Raw genomic sequence first — 19,254 nt, 5'->3', positions numbered from 1 at the left:
AGTGACCATCAAGTTACTCCTGCCTAGTAGTAGAATCATAGGACTGGAAGGGACCTTGAGAGATCATCTAGGCCAGTCCTCTGCACTCATGGCAGGACTAAGTATTATCTAAACCATCCAGACAGGTGTTTGCCAAACCTGCTCTTAAAAATCTCCAATGATGAATAGATATGGTAGCGCTAAGGCATAAGAGGGAGGGGACTTGTATGTAAATACATCATTAACATAAAAAGAATCACTGTCACGATTGGTCTTTGCAGACTCACCCGTTCTCAGCCAAAGCCATCTTTTTTTTTGTCCTTTGAGCTAACAATTAGCAGCACTGGGAACCTGAGGACCACAATGACCATTTAGCCTAACGTGCACACGCTTTAACTTGTGCTGGAGCAATACAACCTTATGAACCCTGCTGCACAAACTTCAATGCTACAATAAAGCAGATCTAACATACACACGGAAAATGTGCATGGCTGACCAAACAAAAAATCCTACATGTTTTCTACATACTTACACACACAAGTGACCTACTTTCCATTCCCACTGCCCAGCCTCAAGAAAGGCATGTGGTAAATGAAATTACCAAAGAAAGAATCTTGGGCCAGATCTACCAATATTCGCCCAGTGCTCTGGCACCACAAAGCAGCTGTAAACATCCATCTTAGAAAGCAGAGCAAAGCAGTCAGAGTCTACCGATGAATCTGCCCCTTCTCAGAGGACAGTGTGGGGTTGGCTCATGACTTGTCTTGAGCACCTCCCTTCCTTGCTATTTTGAAAATCTTTAACTAGTCCCTGATGGACTAGTGGGCAAGTGCCCCCATCCCCTCAGGGCAAACAAGGTCTTCAGAGATTAGCATGAATGGGACCCAAAGAAAGCGCTTCTTTTTAGTGAATTCTTCTATCTTAGGTCTGTAAGGCCTGGATTTTGCATGAGACAGGAGAGAAGGAATTATAGGAAGGAAAAAAATCTTGCAATCTATTAAAAAAATACTCAGACCCAGGAAGGTGGAAGCCGTGTGAGCCGTTTGCCCTGGAGACAGTCTGTTCACAGAGAGGAGACTTCACCAGAGTCCTGACTGGCTTCGTAGAGAGCAGTTCCAGATCATTGCCCGGGGACTCCGTGACAGCAGGCTCTCTAGGCACTATAACAGCTGAAATAATTGAATAATAATTACTGTGATACAGTATACTTCCAGTAGCTGCCAATGATGCCTTCCATTTTAGTAAACTATTTTTCTTTATTACATGCAATACTGAAATACTATATCTACGTAGTACATCGTGTGTATTATTAGAAATTCCCTCAAAAGTAAACGGGTAGGTGAAGATTTTTTACTCACCATGGGTGCTCAGCCTTTGTCATAGCATGATGCAGGAAAATATTTTTTTCACCTTATCATACTGCTGCTGTTTTGCACTTCATCTACTCAGCCCTGGTCCTTGTAGATAATTAACAAGTCAAGTAACATTCCCACCAACCAAAATCAGAATTGCATCCCAGCAGCCATCCATTCATTAGTTCCCAGCAGTTTGCCAGCAGAGTGCTACAAAGAACACAAGTACTATTTGTCAAACTCTAAATATCTGCTTTTCAGAGGAGTTCCTCCTTTAAAGGGCTTTTATTTTTCTTGGCAACATCTGAACTTACATTTTACCATTGCTGAATGGTAAATGTACCAAAGTTCTGTGTTAGCAGCGGCTCACTCATAACTTTAACCTTCTGTCATGTGTTTCACAGCATTCTTATATTATCTGTGCTGGAAATCATTCTGTTCTACCTTGATATTAAAAAGGAGGGAATTCTTTCATTTCCAAGCCAAGCTACCACTGTGCTATTCTAAAGCTTCCTTCCAAAAAATATTAGAACAAAATCCTCATCAATGGTAATTAATTTTGACAGTGTGGGCTCTGAAGCAATTCACAAACCTGTACTTTGTGCATCAGCATTCCTTATTATTCTAATTAAAGTGGAACATTGTGCCCTCGCCAGTCATTAATGGGTTTTCATTTCATAAATGACATTTGCAGAAGTTAAAATGGGCAGTTCATATGAAGTCCACAGGCAACAGCGTTAAAATTAGCATCACCATAGCAACAGTCTCCCATCATTAGCATTCAGGGCAACAGGAAATGCCTTGTTGTGCTTTTGTTTCCAAATATATATATGTATATATATATATTAATTTGTAAGTGGAGAAGCCAACAAAACATGCATTTCTGGTAAAATAAATATATGTGGTTGTTGCAGGGTTTCTGAGATTTATGGTGGGAGTACACAAGCTACATTTCATGATCTCTACAGCTGTGCATGTCTAACCTCCTGAGCAGCATTTATTCATTGCCAGCCTGCTGCTCACCAATATGGTTTTGTAAGAAATCTCTCACTGGGTGCCGGAGAATCCATACTCAGTAAAAGATTCTGTTGAGTCTTAAGAAATTGTACCTGATCAAGCAGAAGGATCCTTGTATCCCATCAAGTGGGGTCTATTGTGCGTGTATACCAAGCTCAGTTTGGGCTTTTTAAAATAAGATGTTTAAATTCCATTTTTCTGACAAATAGCAAAACAAGCACATAAATTAAAAGCTAGTGAGACATAGCATTCAGTCCTGGCTTGTCTTGCATGAGTAGGAAAGGGAGATAAGGCAGGCAGGATTTCCCCTACTGTATTTCACTGGGCTGGGGGCAGGCCTTGCTTCCCTGCTAGCATTTGGTACCTGGGGGAGCACATTCCGCACCTTCAGAAAGAGTACTACATAATAAAGAGCATATCCCCTCAGTGCTCCCTCAGGTATTTTGCCTGCACCTGCCTTGTTCAAGCAAAATGCACTCAGCCACTACAGCAGGAGCACAGTTTGGCCCACAGATGGCAAGTCATTTTTCGGGAGGGAAATTAGACAAAATTGCTATTCTAATGTAATATGTGTGTCTGATCAGAAGTAATAACAAAGAGAACAATGTTTTTTCAATCCTATTTTCTCAGTCTCTGCTTTAGTTTTCCACAGGAACAGTCACCTGTTACCTTCCAACAATATCCTACTTCGCAAAGTTTTGCATAAGAGATACTTTAACTACTAAAAACTGCTTGTTTTTCAAAGGGGAGGGGTGTAAAATACATTAAACCAGGGGTTCTTAAACATTTTCGTAGTCTGGACCACATTTTAATGCAAAGATTGTCTTGTGAGTACTTGCTCTACCACTCATGCTAATTATTTTTTTCCAGCCACCAAACTTGTATAGTTGGAAGAATATGAGAAATGATATTGTTGGATAGGTAACTTAGGGAAAATTGCTACTGTGTCCTCAAGAATGCTGCCCAAAGTGGAGCAGCTGTAAGGGCATTTTTGATTCAGCACCTGGCGTGTTATGAAGCAGGAGAGGATGGTGTGGCTATTGATTGAGGTTCTGAAACTTCTTTATATGCTACATTTGTTCAGCCATTTATTTTTCTTCTTTTACACAAGCACCTTTTTGTTAGGTCAAGTTAATTTATCAGCTCAGTTGACTTGTTTCCCTTTTTATTCCTTGTCAGGTGTTTTCTAAACATCTAAAACTGTTCTTTTCTTCCCCTTCATATTCCCTTGTCCCTTGCTGAAACATGATATTTTGCAGCATTTTCTCAGTTGATCTGCCCAGATATTTTCATTCGTGCAATGAAGTGTCTTAATAACAGAATAACTTTCACTGAAGCCATAATTCAGTGCTCATGAAAATTAAACAGTTTAATGCTTACTGTCCTATAAAATTAAGCCTCACCCTAAATCTGAATATCTTTCATAGTTCTTTTCAGTGCTGAGACTTAAAGTTATCAAATTTAAAAAGGGGCATTTCCATTTCTGAAGTATCGCTGACTTACATCTCTCTCGGGCCAAGACCTGCATCTCTCTCTTCCTGATCAGACATCTTCGAGACTGCACAGTTTCCTGCCCACCCTGAGAGTTCCCCAGCAAGCCAGATGGTGAAAACAGCCAGCATCTGCACTTTGATTTCTCCTCAGAGGCTATAAATGTGTAATTTCACACCGTTATAAGTTACCATGTAGCTCCTTCTAAGCAAGCATCTTTATTCTTAAGGTAAAAGCACTACAGCTAAAACATTGAAACAATAAAAGAACATACACCCATGCTAATGAGATTACTGGAGATCACCCCTCAAATCCAACAAGGGCTCTGGCAGGTGATCTGTCCTTCAAACCCCACAAAAGGTTTTTTTGCAGTTACAAGTTCACAACAGCTATTAGTGCAGAACAAGCATGCCCAAGAGTCTCAGAGTCTCTTCTTTATACAGCTGGGGCCTTTGATCTTTGGATTCCAGAAACAGGTAATCAGCAGAAAATAGGTTCTCTCCTCAGAGTATAGCTTCAAAAGGTTGGGTCTGGGGGTGGGAATTTGCATTCCCCTCCCCACAAGTATTTCTTAGGAAACCCACTTAATGTTCATCCCCAAAGCTCCTTCTTTTCTGGCACGTTGTTTAAAATAGTCCTTTAAAGCTCATTGCGGTTCCCAGGGTTTACGCAGGCCATGTCTCCCCACTAGAGAAGTTACATATCCATACTAATACATAAACTTTATATTTATATTACAATGGACTTCAAAGCTATTTAAACTTAATTCAATAAGATCTCCCAAAGATATTGCAGGGAATTGATGTATCTGTTACAGTATGGTTCATGCTGTCCATACCTGATGCCTTCCAACTAATACCTACAAAAACAGGTTCCTACCACTAAGACCATTGGTCAGTAGGAAGTAGTTGCAAAAGAGCAAGTTGTATTCCTGTAGTTTAGTCTGCTTCAGGCATCATCATCAAAATTACAGACAAAATTCTGATCCCAAAAACTTTAATTTTTTTATTGGTGATGATTTATGAAACTGAAAAAGCTCAGCACAGTTTTCAAAAACTGAGTTGCACTTGTGACACTAGTAGTTAAAAAAATGATTTTGACATCAGAACTGAGCTATTTGACATAAGTTTTGGATGGAGAGATAGATGTGAAACACCAAGAGGTTGTTTTTCTTACCATAATTGCATTCAGCTTTATTTTTTAAATTACTGCCTGTTAACTGAAGTTACTATCTCAAACTTAATTTCCTTTTTTTATTATCAGGGTGGCCCAGGCAAAACAATTTGAAATGCTTCACAACTATATTACCACTGCTGAGGTTTCTGTCTAAGTTTTTATTAAGCAACACACAGTATGTGTCCTGGTACACCAACACCAGATTCCATATGGAAGCAAGGGTAATATGGGTGGTGTTTCATCTCGTGTCGAAGCCTGAGAGCCTGATTCTCCTTTCTTAATGGTTTTACACAAATTTAACTGCAGTGACACAAAAGGGATCAGGGCAGCAAGAGAGTCCCCTGATGTAAATCTGGCTGTATGTGACTCACTCCATTCTCTATGCATGCCCCCGCGCCAGGTCTTTTTGTGGATTGTAGCAGTGTAAATGGCCAGAGTGGAGTATATTCCAATAATCTCAAGCTGGTGGAGCAGTCCTTGGGCTGCTCTAAGTTACACCAGGACCAGTTCAGTCCCAGTGAATTCCAGGGTCAGGAGAGTAGAAGGTGGTAGTTCTTGTGCCATAAGCTGCTTGACTGGTCCAAGGAATCTACCCTCATTGACTTCAGTGAAGTTGCTCCTGATTTACAGCAGTGTAAATGAGATGAGAGTCTGGCACTCACTGTCTTCTCTTTTCTACCATGGTTTTTCACATTAGTGCCAAAAGCATGTTGAGTAAGCATTTGCTGTTGGCAAAACATGAGTCTCTGTTTGTAGTCACTAGAGCAAGCCAAGTGCAAAACCCTTTGTATAGCTTTGCTTTTGTAGATTTGTTCACCATTCCAGAAATAAGCAGAGGAAAATCTCTCTCAGACCATATCCTTTACCCAGCCATTGCAGGGTGTGCTACATGTTATACTCTTGTACTCTGCTCAATCTGGTTTTAAATTATTCAAATGGTGGGACTCCCGCCACTCCCCTGGGAGATAATTCCACACTGTAATTCTAAATACATTTTGCTCAATTTCATATGAACACATGTACACACTTCCAAAAAATTCCCCTCCCTCTTCGGTGTCCACACTCTCCAATACTAGGCAGCTTTTACATCTTTCTCGAATAAGGCAATATTAAACCAAATTAACCTTTTTTTCCCCTCTTTTTTCTAATATAGAAGAGATCACTTTGGAGCACCTCAACTAATTCTCCTTTTTCCTCTCACAGCTTGCGTATGAGTGTGTCTCCTTCAACTATTCATTTAAAGTCATGGGAGCCTTAGGGCCTGTGTGAATGAACAATTAGTTCACAGCACGCTGGGGTGTAAATCTACCTTGCGCTAGCCTGTCGCTATGCACTAAAAGTTCCTTAGTGGGCTTTAGTTCACTCCCGTTTTGAAGCAGGGTCGATCAAATTTCACTACAGAACTTTTAGCATAGGCAGCACGGTCCACACGGACAATTAGTGTGCATCAAGTTTGTGTGCTGGGGAGCTGACACAGGCAGTGCACGTCTGAGGCACACAATGCTAGGACAAGTGAGAAAATGAAGAATGGGGAGCCAGGTACATGCTAAAGACCCACAATGTAGAGACTAGTGTGGGGAGCTGTGGCCAGACCTGCTCACTGACTGCCACAGACAAGTAACAGTGTGGAAAGCTAACTGGCAAGCTTGTTAGTGTGAAGTAGATTTGCACACTAGCTTGCCGCAAACTCAGTTTGTATATACAAGCCTTCAGAGCCTCTCACTGTTGCACTGACACTATCATGTCCAAGTCTGTATCGTGAGATGACAGCAGGTTCATTAGTTCAGAAAGACTGAGAGACAATCTAATCTAAGAGGCTTGCTTAGTTGCAGTATATAAATTTCTCTTTCTCCCTTCAGTTTTCCTTTTACTAGATCATCACCAAAACACACATTTTTATATATACATATTTTTTTTCTCTTTTTGGAAAATCTGCTAATGGAAGACATTAGATATATAGCCATGTCCCCTACTGTTTTCCTGAACATAAACCTCTGCCCCAATTATAAAACCAAGCAATGGATTTTTTCGGTCCCTTGGACACACTCTCCCTGGGCATGTATGTATGGGCATTATCATCTGTATGTCGCCCCCCCTCAGCCCCCCCCGCACTTAGCTCTGCCTATTGCAAACCTAAATGTGTTTGATCCCAAAAGCAAAGCCCCAAAATATACTATTCTAAAGTGCCTGCTATTCTTTTCTCTTCAGGTTCTTATACTACCCACATTGTCATAGTATCTTCAGCAAGTGGGATTTACCTTTAATCTTCTCTTTTGGAAACCCACCTCAGGGATCCAGTCTAATTTGTGCTGAGACAGTGGTAGTTGCATTGGTGAATGATATGTGAAACACAAGAGAAAAGTTTCACATTTTAACAAAAACTTCTCACAAGTGGAATTTCCATTGACAACCGTTTACATGGCTTCACCTGGTAGATTCCAGCTGCAAGTGAAACCGGACAGGTGGCAACCTCAGATCAATGTCTTGTTATTACTGAGAAGCTTTGATCTAACTAATGTATAATAAATAAGTTTCTGCATTTTAATCACCTGGCTGCTTTCATATTGCTTGTTTTGCTGAGATTGATTTGTTTTTCAAACACTGATCCTGATCTTCCTGTTTTGTTTTGTTTTTAATTGGATTATTTTTGATCATTTATTTATTTCAGCACACCTACCAGTAGACAGTTGGCTGGTGTTTATTATGCTGTTTACCCCAACTTTTCTCCCTTCCCATCCTTGCAAGAGCCACCGTAATTTTTAAATGTGTCTAAACTTTTTCTTTGTGGAGCATAAGGAGCCAGAGTCATTACTTTGGGACAGGGTGATTGATTATTGAACACTGATTTCTGATGCTTCAGTGTGCTTAAAACAATAAAAGGTCAAGAACTTCTTTTGCCAATAAAAAGATGATTAAGGGCTCTTTAAATTCTGATTCTACTCTCATGTGTTTTACACTGCACTACTCTCAATTTCTAGTGAAATTCCATTGACTTCAGTGAAGTTAGCCTTATTTCACCCTGGTGTAATCGAAAGGAGAATCAGGCCCAATCACCTATATGAGAAAGGAGTTTGTAGGGGAAAGATTGGTTTAAATGTATTTTTCTTGCTGAACTGGATAGATGAGGAGCTTGATGCAGAGCTTTCAATCCAAGGTGATTGTTTCACAGCCAGACCAGGGTAGTAGTGGCCAAAAAAAAATTATGATCCAAATGCTCTTTATTGGCTATGTAATATGAATACGTGATCTCAATCCAGTCCCTTACTGGACAGGTGTCCACATCTCAGAAAAAAAATCACAATTGTCATCAATTGCTACTTCTCTTGATAGGCTTGCCAGAAAGGCCAAGGGTTGCTGGGCACGGTGCACGGAGATTAAGTCCCAACTCAGCAAAACACTTAAACACATGCTTAAATGCCATTGATGTCAATATGCAGTGTTGTTGTAGCCATGTTGGTCACAGGATATTAGAGAGACAAGGTGGGAGAGGTAACGTACTCATTTTTAGTTTCTTTAACTTGATCATATATAATTGAACAAAAAAGCCCTTATAAAGAGGTGATTTGCGGGGGAGGTTTGAGGTTTTTGTTTTCGTTTGTTCGTTTTTGCCCTGGTGCAAAACCACTGACTTTCTTCTGTGACAGATAAACAGCCACTACAAAAGTCAGTTTGGAAAGCAGAACTCCTTTAGCCATTCTGTAAACTATATTATGGTATTAAATAGCATCCATATAGATTTAGTCAAATTGGCCTTATTTGTTTTCTCCAAATTACTGGCACATTTTTTAATACTTTAACATACAACATTAACATGGAAATAGCTATCAAACACAATTACTTTCTCCATCTGTGACACAGCCGAGTGCACCATCATCACCAAATGATCATTTTTATTGTATTTGGTTCTCTTAAACTGTTTTAGAATAAATGTTAACTACATTTAAAAGTAATGTTTACTAAACAAATTGTCAGAAGAATAATATGGCATAGAATCTAAAACACTATCATATTCAGTTCTGGATACTGGAAGATTATCAATCAAGGTAGCAAGCTCCACAAACAAGAAATATATTTCACTTCTCCCAGCTCCTAAATTGTCAATGTTCTAATACGACTGCATAATTAATTAGTTTTGAGAAACTACTAAAAATAAATTCTCTGAAGAGTTTTGATTAAGATATATAAATATATTGATTGCTAGACTATTGACTATTCAGGGTCCAGTCCTTTATCCCCTGTTCAGTCTACTCAGGCAAAAGTACCGTAACTGCAGTCATGTCCCAATTAAGGAAAGCTTTGCAAAATACTTTGTCCTTAATAAATTAATTTCTCCAATACATAACTTTAAAAAGAATTAGAACAAGTAGAAATTGTCTTACATTTTATATTCTTGGGTGCAGGGACTGTAATTTGCAAAATAATGATTACATATTTTTAGGGAAAGAAAATAGGTACAAGTGCAGTAATAAAACTATTGTAAACAAAAAATACAGTCTTGAGATACAGTATCAGACTGACAAAGAATGCGATGCACATAAAGCAAAAATAAGTTTCATTAATACAATAGAAAGATAATCATATGCGGCGTGTTTGAACCCAGATTTTATTGGGCCAGGTAAGCTTAGTGTCTTCCCTGCATTTCCTTTGGACTGATGCAGATTAGTATAATGATATTGAATGAATTTGTGGTAACTGCCTGCAAAATGAAATTTGGTTCCAAAGATGAATCAGATCCTTATCTGGTCTAAATGGGAGTAGCACCATTGACACCAGTGGAAACATAATGATTTTAACCAGTTGATTATCTGGCCCCATATCTTCTAAATGTGACAAGTGGATTTCTTTGTATTTTAAGATTGAGGATAGGAATTGCTGTAATATTTACTAAAATGGGAGGTACAAGTCTAATTGATATTTCTTTTTTCACTTTGGGAAAGCTCAGTTTATTTGCTGTGGGCATTTCTCCTACACAATAGATGTCATGAGATTCCCAATGTTTGTTAGGGTAAGTTTGCCAGTGTAAAAGACTGTTATCCCAAAGTGGGGGTGCTGTGAAATAAACATCTTTTTTTTTCTTTTGAGGAGTAGGTAACTTAGAAAGACAGCAATATGGAGTAATGATATTTCTTGTGATTGATAAATAGAGGGATAATTACTCTGAACATTTGTATACCATCTGGCATAGTGTCGCATGGTAAAAAAGATGATAAAGATTAATAGCTGCTACATTCAGACCTCTGTTTAGCCCTGGCATACGTATTTTCTGTTGAAGACTTCACTGTTTACCAAGTTAGATAAAGCTGTTGAAGATCTGGTTTATGGGGTGAAAAGAAAAACTGAGCTGAAATGTCCAGTGATGTGCTCCAGGGGAACAACAGAAATAGGGGAGGTGAGAATGTTGATGTGGCCCATAAAGAACACCTTTATGGATCCATAGGATTTTAGATCTGTGTAGTTTATTTTAAGATTGAACTGGCATTCACAGAAGAGAGTTTTTAAAGGTCAAGAAGAAGCTTTTGGTCTGTTTGATTATTTAAAAGGAAGTGTTCAGTGTGGAAAGGAACATATGTTTTGATCCTTAGCAGATTTTATAGTCTGCAAAGCCACCAATGGTGTTGACAGTTCTAGAAATTTAAGGATAGATTCTGGTAGATTTCTAGTAGTCATTAAAATGTCATCCACTTACATCAAGGTCTTATATACTAAGGGTCCTACTTTGATATGTATGAATGGGGCATGCTCCAATTTTCATCTCTAGTTTTTACAGTGCTAAGTTGACCAAGAGATGTGAAAGAAGATCTTCACCTTGCCTTGCTTTGCACATCTAGTGAGGTGCAACTTGACCTTCAGTGGAAAGTTAGAGAATTGAATTGATTTATGGTGTTAACTGAAAGTTAAATTTATTGAGATGTATTGTGTTTTGAGATGTATTTGGTTGAATCCAAACTTCTTAAACATTGCAAATATATATTTATGACTATTCAATTCTGTTAACTAACTACAGTAATGAGAAGACATTTAAGCATTGCTTCTTAGCATTTTCTTCTGGATTTTAACAAAATATTTATATAAAGCCCAGCTGGAGCCCCAAGCCCTTTAAATTGCCTCCAGAGCTCCATGGTAGCGGCGGTGGTGGCCGGGAGCCCTGGGGCTCTGGTGGTGATTTAAAGGGCCAGGGGCCTTTGATTGACCGCCGGAGCCCCGGGGCTCCCAGCCGCCACCACTACCCCAGGGGGCAGCTTCCCCAGGCTAGTAATTTAAAAGGGCCCGGGGCTCCCGGCAGGAGCCGGAGCCCGTGGCCCTTTAAATCACCGCCAGAGCCCCACTGCCAGAGCCCCAGGGTAGAGGCAGAGGCTGGGAGCCCTAGGGCTCTGGCAGTGATTTAAAGGGCCCAGGGCTCCCAGCCACTGCTACCGCAGCCAGAGCCCTGGGCCCTTTAAATTGCCACCGGAGCCCCAGGGTAGCAGTAGCGGCAGCCGGGAGCCCTGAGGCTCCGGCAGCAATTTAAAGGGTTTGGGGCTCCCAGCCGCTGTTGCTGCCACTACCCCAGGGCTCCAGCAGCAGGGATCTGGTGGTGATTTACAGGGCCAGGGGCTCCAGCCGCTGCTGGGAACCCCGGGCCCTTTAAATCGCTGCTGGAGCCCTGGGGCTCCCGGCCACTGCTACTGCTACTGCTACCATGGGCCTCCGGTGGCAATTTAAAGGGCCTGGGGCTCTGGCTGCTGCCGGGAGCCCAGGGCCCTTTTAAATTGTCGGCCTGGGGAAGCTTCCCCCTGCTGGTACAGTCAGCTGTGTACTGGCTCTTGCCGGTACGCCATACTGGACCATACCGGCTTACTTTCACCTCTGTCCCTACCTCAAGTAGTGTTGCAAGGATAATTTCCTCAATTAATTGCAAGCTGCTGTAACAGGTATCATCATGGGGACCATACATAGACATATAAATACAAAAGGGGCCATTGAAAGGCAATAAATATTGAATTCCATGATGCCATTTTTCAGAGCAGAACAATACTTCAAGGTGACAAAAGTTACAAAGATGCACAAGACAACACTCTTTAAGAGACAAGTTACACAAAAATGAAGTGAGCTGTAGCTCACGAAAGCTTATGCTCTAATAAATTGGTTAGTCTCTAAGGTGCCACAAGTCCTCCTTTTCTTTTTGCGAATACAGACTAACACGGCTGTTACTCTGAAACCTGACAAAAATGTGTGCATTCATTCCAAATTGCCCAAACTTTGCTCACTCAGTGGCCTTATTGAGGACAGCACGCTGCCATCTTTAATACATAGGTAGAGCCTTGCCATCTTTAGGTCCCAGCATGCAAAGTTTCATCTTAATCTACCTGGCTTTTATTCATGTAGAATATTTTCTCTTCAGTATATTATTTGCCTGAGACATTTTTGGAAAATGTCTTTGGTAACTGTCAAAAACCCTTTTTTGTTTGTATTGTTTTATTCAGAAATAAATGTTATGCTACAGACAGGGTCAAATATATTTTTTATGGATTGCAAAACAGAAATAAATTAGATAAAAGCAAGGAAAGGAATGCTTCCTCCTTAAGAACTTTGGAAGCCTTTTGAACAGAGGGCTGCTTGTTAGTGGCATGCATTCCCAAGCCTGCATAATGATCAGTAGCCAGAATCAAATTCCCTGAGCACTGAGTGAAGTCGGAATGCCAGATGCAGAGTTCCTAGCTTTAGAGGAGATTAATACACTGATAGGAGACAGTAGAGAGGTTAATGATTTGGGAAGTCAGCTTTTGTGTACCAAAAAAAAACCAAAACAAAACTGTGTGCATAGGAAGAGAGATTGTGGAGTGAAAAGAGAGAATGAGTGAGCAAGAGAGATTGTAAAGTGCTGTTCATTTTAATCTCTCAGCAGGGAAAACAGTTATTTATTTCTAACTGGGCATGCAGAGAAAAGTAAGGAGTGTAACTTGCTTGTTTTGTTGTTTAATTTATCCTTATTAGGCTCCATTTATTTCTCAATCTAAGTCAACGAAGGGATAACCGTTCATTTTGCTAACACAAATTCCTCAAACCAAGAATTGACTATGGCATAATTATTATTTTTCACCTCTGATTCATAGATTGCAAATGTTAGCATGTAATTTTGCTTATTAGAAGTTTGTTTTGTTTTTTGTTTTTTGTTTTGCTTTTCAAATAATCACAATAATCTTCCTTCAATTTTTTTAATGATTTTATTTTATCCAATGTTTTGTCAACATTTTACTTCCTTGACCTCTCCACTGTTGTGACTATTGCTGTTTCCATTCATCTCTGTCCCTAAAGGTAGAAATTATTCCATATTTTGAAACTGTCCTCTTTCATGGTCTGGAAGGGGTAGGAGTAGGGTGACCAGACAACAAATGTGAAAAATTGCGATGGGGTGGGGGGTAATAGGAGCCTATAAAAGAAAAAGATCCAAAAATCGGGACTGTCCCTATAAAATCAGGACATCTGGTCACCCTAGGAGGAGAGTTATCGATGCTTATGTCAGCAGTCCCTTATTCCTGTGGCGTCTGGGTGTGCTACCCCAGTGACGCATTTGATTTAATTAGTTCCAAAAACTACAGTGCAGGTTCTGCTCCTGTTTCAGGTATCATCCCTGGAAATGGAGTGAACAACCACTCTGCCAGTGTAAATTGTCAGGATTGTTGCATCAGTTACAGAACACTTTCCCCTTTTCCAACTCAGGTTTCCCAAGACTTCAACAGGACAAAATTCATGTGTGCATCAAAGGTTTCTAAAATGACAGAACCCCTATCCGGCCTCCTTGTTCAACAGTGTGGAATGTGGTGTGGCACAGACACACACATGCTGCATCCAAGACTCTGCGATATGTTGTCCTGTAGAGCGACTAGGATTTCAGTTTTAGTCAGGCTAATCTACTACAACAGCGGAAGCAAATACAGACCCAAGGGATTTTTTGAAAAATTCTAGAGGGAGTATTGTTGTTGTACATTCAAAAGAAACTCAGGCCTTGGTATGGCAAAAGCATCAGTGCTCTCTGCTTTGCACATTAGTTTGTTGCATGTATTGTAACTCTTATTGCAAAATAAGTTTTGGCCAGCACATGCGTGCTCTATAGCTGGCTCTGTTCAGTGGAATCAGTTGCTCCTTTTCATTAGCTATATAGAAAAGTGTTTGTTAAAATGAAACCCTCACAGTTCTTCCAAGAGTGTCTCAGTTTATCATTACAGCGTGACCCTTGTGTATGCCACTTGTCAGATGTGCTATGGTTTTGTGGCATGAACCAATGTCCACCTATATATAAGAAGCAACTATGAACATGTCAGGTTTTCACCTGGTCCTATGTATGGAATTCTGCCACTCCCCTAACTAATCTACCGTATAAATAACTGATAGAGTCTCCTGATGTATATGTTTATGAATGTTTTAATGGGACTTTAGCTTTAATCTCCGTAAAGTAAGAAGGTATTATTGAGGGAAATTACTCCAATATACTGAAATGATTCCCCTTAATGACGTTTAAAAATATTTTACTGTACTTCCATTGGCAGTGAAGCAAACAGCAAAAAGTAGTGTATTATCCAGAAAAGAGATCATGCTGAAGAGAGCTGTAGGGGAAGAGAGGAAAATAAGGACAGCTAAATCCTGCAGGTATTGGTCTTTGGCACACATCTCTCATAGATGATCCAGGAGTGTGCCACGATGCCATCCAGAGTGATTCTCAGTATTTATTTACACACTAAAAGAAAATCAGCTCAAATAGCGTAACGGATTAGCCAGCCTGACAAGAGTGCACCACAATGTGTTCTTATGCAGGGCAAGCCCTTGCTAATCCACTACTCAGTTAATTGAGGAATGGAAGAACCACACTTGCAAACAAGACTACATGCTTCCTAGAACTATGCAAACGAGACTTATTTAGTTAATAAGAAAATGTCCTATCTTTACATCCATCAGCACTAAAAAAAAGTTCCTTTAAGTTTCTAATTTAGTGGAGAGAGCACTGGATTTAGACTCTTGAGATATGAGTTATCTTCTAGCCTGCTGGTGACCTCAGGGAAGTCACATCACCTATATGTGTTTAGGTTTTCCCCATCTGTAAAATGGGAATAGTGATACTTCTCTTCCTGAGAGAGCACATTAAGATCTACAGATGAAAAGCAGTATTTCAGAGCTAGGTATAATATATAACTATAATATTTATTATTATTTTACTATATTATTTGTACAAATCATGGCCCTGTCGCCACAGGAAAAGAAACAGGCTTACAAAAGGAGCAGATTCTATTACCCTTTTTAAAAAATGTATGCCTGTTTATATTGAACAGTACAACCATGTAACAAACTCTTTTATCATCAATTTTCAAAAGTGATTCAGAACAATAAATCTCTAACTGTTAGGGAGTAGGATGAGATTTTTATTGGAGGCAGATTATCCCACATCTGCCTGCTGTGAGGTTTCATGTACCTTCTTTGGGAACATCTAGTGCTAGTAAATGTCAGAAACAAGATACTGGACTAAATGGCCCATAGGTCTGGTCCAATATGGCAATTCCCCGGTTCCTAACAATTAGTTTCCCAATCCTGATGAAGTCACAGTGTAAATTCTTAAGTGCATAAATTGACTCTTAAAACCTGTTGAACTAAATCACTGTGGGAAAATAATTAGAACTCTCCTCAGACTGAAATAAAAAATATTTCTCTCATTCACTCACTACATGGAGAAGAATTTCCTTCAACAAATAAGTGACATTTAAAAAATAAATGTAAAATGCAGATATTCTTCACTTGAAAAAGGCCAAAGGTAGTCATTGTCTTAACTACAAATTAAATATAATCTTTTTAGGAATCATAGACTATCAGGGTTGGAAGGGATATCAGGAGGTCATCTAGTCCAACCCCCTGCTCAAAGCAGGACTAATCCCCAATTTTTGCCCCCATCCCTAAATGGCCCCCTCAAGGATTGAGCTCACAACTCTGGGTTTAGTAGGCCAATGCTCAAACCACTGAGCTATCCTTTATAAGTAGTTACTCCATATGAGTATAACCTTTTAAAAATTTCTTCATGCAGGGGGCAGGCATTTACCAGTTTTGGATTGTACTGGCATTGCTAGTTTTCAGTGAGAAGAAAAATGAATTTTTAGGAAGACCAGAACAGCTAAAAACTTTTATGGATTTGCAAAAAACAATCAAAACCACATAAATGGATTTTTTTCGGCAGTCAATAGACCTTAATCTTTCAACCTTTATGTTTTCCACTTGTCAGTCAGTAGGTAATAGTTTGATTGGGGTCGGGGGGGATCACAGGTTAATTTGCTTCTGAATTGAGAAACAAATCAAAATTCCCCTTTAATGTTATAAAAAAACCCAAAAAACCTGTGTGTGTGGGTGTAAGGTAGAAAAAAAGCCAACAGAATGAATTCACTAATTGGGGTTTTCACCTGCTGAGAGTCTAATTGAATACAATGCTTTATTTGTAACTGAAGGAGAAAGAAGATTGTGCAAAGTATCAGAATTTCAGTAGTTTTTAAAATTCCTATTACTTGGCACTCTGTTATGGGAAAGGAAGACAAAATGTGATAAATGGCAGTATCAAGCTGCTGTTAAGGTGGACCAGAGAGCTGAAGAGCCACTAAATTGTAAAAATGGAAAGACTGTACCAACCCTATCAGTGCCACATACTATACTTCTTCACAAAGGAAGGTATTGCTTACTTTTTATGTAAAACTGTAGGCTTCAGGCTAAAGGTACTCTGACTTCTTTTGAATTAAACAGGCAACTGTTCTGTGCATTTAATGAAGTGTGAAGTTTATCCCAACGAAGATACTAAACTTCACTTTTTTTTTTAAAGAAGTTGTGTTTATAATAGGTTGAAATATGAGAGAGAGAAAGAGATCTCCCTAACGCCCACATAAAAATGGAAGAGGGTGGGATTGTTGGCTGTATACTTGATTTAGTATATTTCTTTGTTCCACCTCATTCTCCTCTGATTTAATATATCTAATACACCTTTTGGTCTAATCCAAAGCCCACTAAAGTCAATGGAATAGGCCACTGACTTCAGTGGGCTTTGGATCAAGATATGTGTGGCAATTTATGTCTGCATAGATAATTAAATTCTCCATCCTATTTACCAAAGCACACAATGTGGAAGTATTGCTAATCGTAAGTGCTCAAAAATCATGCCAAATGTCTTAAACATCATGAGATTTAAAAATAATAAGTTTTGACCCTGTATTAGCACTCTGGTTTTTGAGACATTAAGGTTCATATTTTCAAGTGTTTCTCCAAAACCACATGGGCTAGACATTTTTTTTTATTAGATAACTCCAGGAGCTGAATCCTTAAAGCAAACACTAAATATCATGAGTTTAAAATGAAGTCATCAGCTGGAAACACCAAATTTTGTGTTTATTTAATCTGTGCTGTCATCACTGGAATATATGTGGAGCTGTGTGTGAGAAGAATTCTTCTTGCTTGTAGATATGTGTCCTCCTGTTCTCCACGTGAAATAGGGGCTCTTTGACTGACTTAAGACAGCCCCTTTGTGTGACGACACCAAAAGTGCATAGTCGTTGAAGGTCTAGAAAACTACATAATCACGAGGATCCCAGGGCTTGATTGTCCACTCAGTACCACACCACTGCAAATAAAGAATAACTCCATAATAGTCAATTGAGTTAAACCGCTGTAAAACTAGCGTGAGAAGAGACTCTCAGCTCCCATGATTTGAAATGCTTGTGACATGTATAAGAACAAAAATTAAAAGATTGCATGTTAAAAAAAGGTTCCATTGTGGCTGGAGTTTAGAGGTCTAACTACCTGCTTGCACCTACCAATAAAGTAATTAGAACTCTAAATAGTAGGAATGGCACCTGCAACACAAGTGCTATGCTAAGGCCCATTTCAAAATTTGATCCAAAGTTTAGTGGGGGGGGTTTACATACCATTATCTTCCAAATGTTAAAGAGCCAATTTTTTTTTTTAAATCCCTTAATGTTCCAAGGTGTTGCATCTTAAGCAGGGCTGGAGAATGTAAAGACTTTTAAGCACTTCATAAAGTTCAGAGGAAACATCTGACTTCAAGCTTGAGATGATAATTTAAATATAGATGTGAAAAAGGAGGCATAGAAGAGAATGACAACAGATCTCTGCCTTCCCCACAGGTATTATAGGTATTCCCAAGTAAGCTGCCAGAGATGATTTCCTAAGTACTTGATCTTTATGTCTTTATTATAATCTTTGAAGCTGGTTTATCCACTTGGCAGTAGTTATGAATCAGTGATAAAGTACTACATATACTTTAATATGTTATGTTTCAGAGTAGCAGCGGTGTTAGTCTGTATTCGCAAAAAGAAAAGGAGTACTTGTGGCACCTTAGAGACTAAATAAATTTGTTAGTCTCTAAGGTGCCACAAGTACTCCTTTTCTTTTTAGTATGTTATGCTCACGTACTTTATAATGTAATTGCAGATATGATAAAATACTTAATATACTTTCCCTAGTGAAAGCAGGGGTATCCAAATTTTGCACAACAGGGAACCTTCCAGGTGCTTGTGAGATGCACCTTATTTGCCAAAGCAAAAAAGGGAGCAGATTACAGTGGCCTCCAGTTAATTAAGTTTGAGCATTTCATTGTGAACCTCTAATCCATATTGTTGGAATAATTTTTACAGTGGCGGTGCTGAGAGCCATTGAACCAAACTGTAAATCCTGTATATAATGGAAACCACTTCAAGCCAAGGGGTAGAGCAGCAGTTCATGAACTTATGCTCTGATTCAAAGGTTAAATTGGCAGTGGGCTGAATTAGACTCCCTGCTATACTTTAACCATCCCCTTTCTACTACGGTGATGATCTCCAGGGACTCTGGCCCAATATTCAAAGGTATGTAGTAGGTGCTTAGCTGCATCTGTATACATTTAAATATTTTTAAAACTATGACTCTGCTATTTTCCTTTAATCAAAACCCAGAGGTGTGATATCACTTAAAAAAACCCAACAGTCTCACGGTGGTTTGGATTTGGGATTGTTTTTTCCTTTAATGCCAACAAAGCCTCTGTCTTAAAAAGACGTAGATGCCTGAAGCTTTTACAGCTCTTCAATTTCCTGTGCCTTGTCCCCTTAAAAACAAGAGGGTATAAAAGCCTAGTTAAAACATAACTAGGCGTTTTAAAGACAATGACAGGCAATTAAAATTCGGAGAACTTTTTCGCTTCCTGTGTCAGGACTCAGCTTCTTTTCACGTGCAGGGTCTAAGAGTT

At 39.4% G+C, this 19,254-nt stretch overlaps 1 protein-coding gene across 10 annotated transcripts in view; it reads left to right on the top strand.

Annotated features, from left to right (window-relative positions):
• The window catches only part of DMD (dystrophin), a 1,937,833-nt gene that overhangs the window by 1,810,760 nt on the left and 107,819 nt on the right, over window positions 1–19,254 (top strand). Inside the window, exon 63 of one of the 10 annotated variants that reach the window (XM_073357964.2) lies at window positions 13,716–13,798. The exons of the other annotated variants lie outside the window; for them this stretch is intronic. Coding sequence (XP_073214065.2) covers window positions 13,716–13,773 — 58 coding nt within the window. The 3' untranslated portion in view covers window positions 13,774–13,798. Of the gene's footprint in view, window positions 1–13,715; window positions 13,799–19,254 lie in introns of those variants that run through there. 10 annotated transcript variants of the gene reach the window in all.

The sequence above is a fragment of the Lepidochelys kempii genome, chromosome 1, assembly GCF_965140285.1.
Source record: "Lepidochelys kempii isolate rLepKem1 chromosome 1, rLepKem1.hap1, whole genome shotgun sequence".
Lineage (NCBI taxonomy): Eukaryota > Metazoa > Chordata > Testudines > Cheloniidae > Lepidochelys > Lepidochelys kempii.
Note: the sequence above shows the minus strand (reverse complement) of the source record. Positions and strands in the feature narration are given on the sequence as shown.